The sequence below is a fragment of the Pholcus phalangioides genome, unplaced genomic scaffold, assembly GCF_987345545.1.
Source record: "Pholcus phalangioides strain wild (caught in Gottingen) unplaced genomic scaffold, Ppha-v1.0 ptg000040l_1, whole genome shotgun sequence".
Lineage (NCBI taxonomy): Eukaryota > Metazoa > Arthropoda > Arachnida > Araneae > Pholcidae > Pholcus > Pholcus phalangioides.
This window is the reverse complement of record NW_028301626.1, coordinates 4,997,709-5,003,708: the sequence shown is the minus strand read 5'-3', so window position 1 is coordinate 5,003,708 and position 6,000 is coordinate 4,997,709. Positions and strand designations below refer to the sequence as shown.

The window sequence follows — 6,000 nt, the reverse complement described above, 5'->3', positions numbered from 1 at the left end:
ATCACCCTGGCTCTACCAAGATAGGCCCATGTGTTTAGATGGGTCCTGGGAACAGCACTCGGAAATACAGTAAATATAGAGAAAAAAAAAGCTATGAGATAGGATCAACGGTTCCTTTTATACGACAGCATTGTTGCTTAGCGACCGTGTTTGTAAATAATACAAATACAACGCCACAACAGGCAAAATGGCCAACGAGGTGGCTGAGAAAAAAACACCATTCAACAATAATGCTTCCTCAACGACCTCGAGCCAGGCCAGCGTTCAACAGTCATATGACCCCCTTACTCACTTTTGTTTACATTACAACAATGTTTTTCGGAATTTTCCCAAGCACAATTATTTTTTACAATATAATCATGAAAATATAGATTTCCAGCATATGTGTCAGATTAAGCTGATATATCTCTTCAACGGACACAGATAGAACGATAGAGTTAGGGTTAAATGTAATGGACAGATCATTTTCCGTCATCCTTAGTGCCCTCTACCGATGAATATTTAGGAACTTTTAAATTCGATTCCCATTTCAAACACTAGCAAAATACAGTCGACGCTCATTTTTACGAACTCGATTACATTCGTTAAATCGGAAGTTCGTGAATTAGAAAGAAGTTGAAAGCAATGGCAGTGTCAGCAGTTTTGTAGCTGTTAAAAACCTTCGCATGGACAGCGCAGAGTGACACCATCCTTTGACACTTTGTATAATTGAATAATAACAATTATAAATATTGAAGTCGTCCTCACTATAGATACGCACCACATATTTATGCTTTATAAAGATGTCCATCTCATCCCCGAAATTTCCTAAATACTCTGGAGGTATTGCAATGTCGGAATTATACACAGTCCACACACACACACGCAATTCAAAGAATAAACTTCCTTCTGAACATGAAGAAAAACGAAATTACTTTATTAGTATTTTACAACATTGTTTTTATCATTGACATAATGTATTTTGAGCAGCAGCATCTCTTCTCTTATCAAAAAAAAGTCAGTCAGTGATGACATCGGACCTCCCAGTATGACTTCGGCGAAGACACGGAGTGCGTTCCGTTCAGTGTCCTTAGGATCGTCATTCCGTGGTCTAACATTTTCTCACCTACGAAGAATATAAAATATTTAGAGGAATTTTTATTCAATACATATGCGCAATAAGTTTTTTCGAAAAATTTAATTTCGATTCTATATTCACCCGAGTTCTCAACGATATGGTACAGATAATGGTCCTTCAGGTTCTCGTTTGGCTTCCTTTGACCGAGTAGACACCTCTGTCGTATCAAGAGTGGCTCGGACGCCGTCCTGAAACATTATCGAAGCAAAAGAAAGAATCTATAAGTTTCCTTCTATACTATATCTCACTATATTTCCTTCATAAAAATGCGGGAAAATCGGAATCCATACGAGGTATAAGCAATTATCGCAGAAAAAACTTTGTGAAAGGCAAGTAAAGTCACCATTTATAGTATAAACAGAATGTCAAATTGAAGTATCTAATTGCAGCAGAAAAAAAATTGTCAAAGTATTTATGTATAGAGTTGCTATTTATAGCCAAAAAAAAACCACTTCCAAAAGCATTAATTGATATATATAAGTCATGAAAATAACCACGATTTCAAAAATTAATGTCAGCCTCGTTGACAGTAAGAGGGAAAAAACGGGACATTTTATGAAAAAGTTGGGACGACCGAAATTTACGGGAATGGCCTGTAAATACGGGTCAGATGGTCACTATATATATCTTAGGTTCGGGACCGCTCAGCATATCTGGCCGGTAGTCAGATGGGTAGCCACAAAGGGTCTGCAAAATGCAAGCCCAGTACCTACAGTTATAGCCCTAATTTTTATACATCTGGGACCTCTTCTCATACTTTTCGGGTGAGCCTTGTGGCGGATGCCATGGGAGAATGTGTTGGGTTTCTGCGCCTAATGGGGTGCTCTGGGCCTTCGTGGGAGGTTTGACTTCTTTCCTACATGCTCCCTGTAGGTTAGAGGTTCCTGTTGGAATGTTAACGTGGGAGTGTGTGAGTGGTTCTCGGCATATCTGGTCCTCGGACTGAGTAAATTGTGCACTCTTGGTATAAGGATTACTTTTGAATACCTTCAACCCACACAACCTGTACGTGTTCTTATAACCGATTCCATCAAAAAAGCATTTCAAAGGGTATTCAAGATTTATTCATTGCTTCTGCGTATTTCCTTGAGGTACGTGATCCTCTTACGCACTTCTAGGGGGCTACGCGTGCTTTTTGTACATTTTCAGTGATGCTCAGACCTCATGTGTATTTTTAGAGGCGTGTATGTTTTCTACACATTTCAACAAATGAGCAAACCTATGCATTCCCAACGGTTACTTGGACATTTAAAAGTATGGAAAACACGGTTTATCACAATTGAACGAAAGGTTATATGCGCGGACCACATACGCAATCATGTTACATTTTACGCAGGTACATTGGGCTAAGGCTAAGACCTGTCAGCCCCACCCTTGTGGGAGGCCATGGTTAAAAGACTATGCAAAAGTATGTTGATTAGTGAAATTTTATGAAAATTAGATGCCTTTTTCCAAATTGATTGTGCAAATGCTGACAACTGTGGATGAAAACTATTAGCATAAATTCAAATAATATTAGTGAAATCAAAAAATTAAGCAAAAAATTTATGCATGTTCGTAAATCGTGTGTTAAAATTTCCAAAATTCCTCAGAAGATATTCCTTAAACTATTTTCACACAGCATTAAATTTAATTACTTACTGCATAACCTCATTTTGTCCACGGCAATCACAGTAATGCAAGTATGAATCTAGGCAACTGCTATGTAAGCTAATTTTAAAACCTCACTTCCCAAATCACCTAGAGGGTATGTTATAATACGACTCGACTATCTTGAAATAATTTCTTCCAATAATTATGCAATTACTCTTTTATTGATTGTGAAATAAATTCTATCAGAAAATACGAAATTTTCTCCATTGATTCATAAGTTATTTTTTCCACTAATTCTGAAACTATTGGTTCCAAAAATTATAGAATTATTTCAGTAATTCGGAATTTTCATCAATTCCGAGTTCTCACCAATCGATATCATTTCGTTCATTTATTCTAGAATTCTTGTATATATTCAGAAATTATTTCTTTCGTTAATTCCGAAATTATTTCTTCCATCAATTCTAAAATTAATCGTTTTTCAATGCGTTCAATTTTTTGACAATTTTCTGAAAATGATCAGCGGGACACGACAAAAAAGCTCCGAGGGACGAATGGGGATTACGGGTCGTGCGTTGAACAACCCTAACATGAACCATTTTCATCATTTAGTACATTTCACAGCAGATCCAGTTCTGCGAAGATATTTCTGATCACAAAATGTGTCGCCATCTAGCAACAACCAATACAAACATTCTATTTATACAATTTATATGGCTTTATAAGATATTTCACGAATGCAAAATGATTGATCAATTCATTTTAAGATATTTATAACACAAAAAAATGCAATTGCAAGTAAACTTTTAAAATTTGACAATTAGTGTTTCAGGTGATAGTTCTGTAAGTTTTTTCTTATTGTATTTTTCAGAACAATAAAATCAAATAATACGTTTTTAATTTGTTCATAAATATAATTTGCGGGTAGAAATGCCAGCGTAAAGACTCTGCAAAATCTAAGAGGGTTAATCAGTAGCGAACTGACAATTATGAGGATTTGTTTTCCTCGAAATTCATCCAGAGCAGTGATTCCCAACGTGAGCGTTAACGCCCCGTGGGGGTGGGGGGTAGAAGCTACGGGTGTACCATAGGATTCTATGGGTTCGATTACGTTGCGGGCCTCTGAGAGAAAAAACATTTCTAAAGAAGGGGGCGATGAGACAAAGAAGGTTGGGAAACTATTTACTAGAGGTTTTTATTTTCGCACACCAAACTGAGTGATTGTTATTGGCCTCATATGTTTGGAGATTGCTGATGTTGTAATGGCCATGTCGACTCAGTGCAAAGAGAATATAATTGCTCGTTTTCCCGGACTACATAATATATTTTTCCCTCTTACACACAAACTTCTCTACCCACAATTTTTACCCTTCACACAGACGTTTACTGGCACTTCCTAAGCGTGGTAATTGATCACCGACAAACCGTGATATTCAGATTCAAGCACTTATTATTATACGCATGTTTGATAATGTGAACCTGCTAATTTGATCGATTTATCACTCGATCAAGAAATTAATAAACAAGCCGAAAATCCACGATTTATGATCATATCATTCGCAATTGTCCTGTTAAACTCTTCTAATCTTGAAAAGAGGGCAGGCTTTCACGGCCGGAGTTTCGGGGGCTGTTTATGTGAGTTCCAGGCTTCTATGAAGCAGACGTTTCGTCCATTACAGATTTTAGACATCATCAGTGCAGTTTTCGCAAACGAGGAGGCGAAACCAGCACCTCCTACAGATAGAAAGCCTCTGCAAGGGTTGTCAAGTTCATCTGTAGCGTCACTAAGAGTACCTAGCAAGTTTGCCACATTTTGAGCATCCTATTTCGTTTTTTCTTATTTTGGCGTACAATCGTCCTGGCTGGCTCACAAATACCGCATGGTGATTGGATGTGGTCCATAGAAATCGCCAATTCTGAGCCCGATTATTTCTTTTCCGCACAACAACGATACTGGCATGAGCAGGGAATTTTTTCCCTAATTACTCATTTTTCTCCCTAATCATTGGGTTCAGCTATACATTTCAGTGAAATGGCTTGTGCGTTGCATCGAGTTGATGGCTGTCTTCATGGGTAGAATGACGCGAGTGATTCGATACTTGCGAGTACGGGGCAAGGAAAGCCACCACTATAACTCTCTGCTAACTTTTCCGACACAACTCTGCCTCTTTTGAGGTAACGGCAGTAAGGTGCTTTGCATCAGTCCGGGGTTGTGAGCGATTCTATCTATCTAACCCTAAATACTCTGACGGGAAATGGACTACTTGCTGACGTCACGAGGGGCGTGCGGAGGCCTTTTATCTCAAGGAGGAGGTGGCGAAACGACCTCTTTGGATGACCGTAACCTACTCACACAGGCATACGCAGAATTTTCTCGGGGGGGGGGGGGGGTATTTCAATTTTTTTTCCTTCTCAGGGCAAAGGGTTACATTTTCCCCTGCAAAATAACACTATAATCTCGGCTTGAGGGGGACGGGGGGCGGTTAGAACCTCAACCCCCCCCCCCACCTTTGCGTACGCCAATACCTACTCACGCTTTTGCCCAGCGATGGTAAACTCGCCGAGCAAAATTCCCCTTTTAGCTAAATTTTTCCCACACATTCTGGAAAATCTACAGCCATCTACTGGGGGAAATACGTAGTCAAGTAGACAACTTTAGAAAAGTATTACACAGCATTTATTTTATTATTTTTCCAAAAAGTTCTTTTATTTGATGAACTCTCGAAATTCTCCACAAATTCCAAGAAATTTCCCACATGAACAAATTTCGCCCAATCTTTCCCTCGAACATGGGGAATTTCCCCATGAGTTACCAGCACTGACTGCTTTTGCCGGAGACGAGCAAGGATCAACCACGTTGTTTGCGACGTCAAACAAGTGTCGATGTTGGTGGGACGTGGCGGCTTCTGATTGGGTGGGGATGGGAGTCTTGAAATTTGAATGGACGATAGGAATTAGTTGATCGCACCAACATCACTAGCTCGACGTCACAACGAGGTTGATCCTTCCGCTTCGTCCACGAAATCGTGAGTGAATGATGGTCATCCAAGCAGGTCGTTTCGCCTCCTCGCCTGTCGAAAACTGCACTGGTGATGTCCGCCGCGGTAACGGACGAAACGTCTGCTTCAAAGAAGCCTGGAACACGGCATAATCTTTCCTTCGTTAACCGCTTATATCCCTATCTTGGGACAGAGTGGGAGCCAAAACGTATTAAAGACGCTTTGGTGGGAGCCATGTTCTGGTTTGGTGGCGGTGGCATAATCTTTCAATCTTGCTACTTTCACATCACT

At 39.7% G+C, this 6,000-nt stretch overlaps 1 protein-coding gene across 2 annotated transcripts in view; it reads right to left on the bottom strand.

The window, feature by feature from the left end:
- Positions 1 to 893: 893 nt before the first annotated feature.
- The window catches only part of LOC149065304 (rho GTPase-activating protein 18-like), a 234,053-nt gene continuing 228,946 nt past the window's right edge, over positions 894 to 6,000 (bottom strand). For both annotated transcript variants that reach the window (XM_089254179.1, XM_089254178.1), the window contains exons 17-18: positions 1,199 to 1,305; positions 894 to 1,105 (exon numbers count right to left, since the gene is read on the bottom strand). In XM_089254179.1, coding sequence (XP_089110305.1) covers positions 1,002 to 1,105; positions 1,199 to 1,305 — 211 coding nt within the window. In that variant the 3' untranslated portion in view covers positions 894 to 1,001. The remainder of the gene's footprint in view (positions 1,106 to 1,198; positions 1,306 to 6,000) is intronic.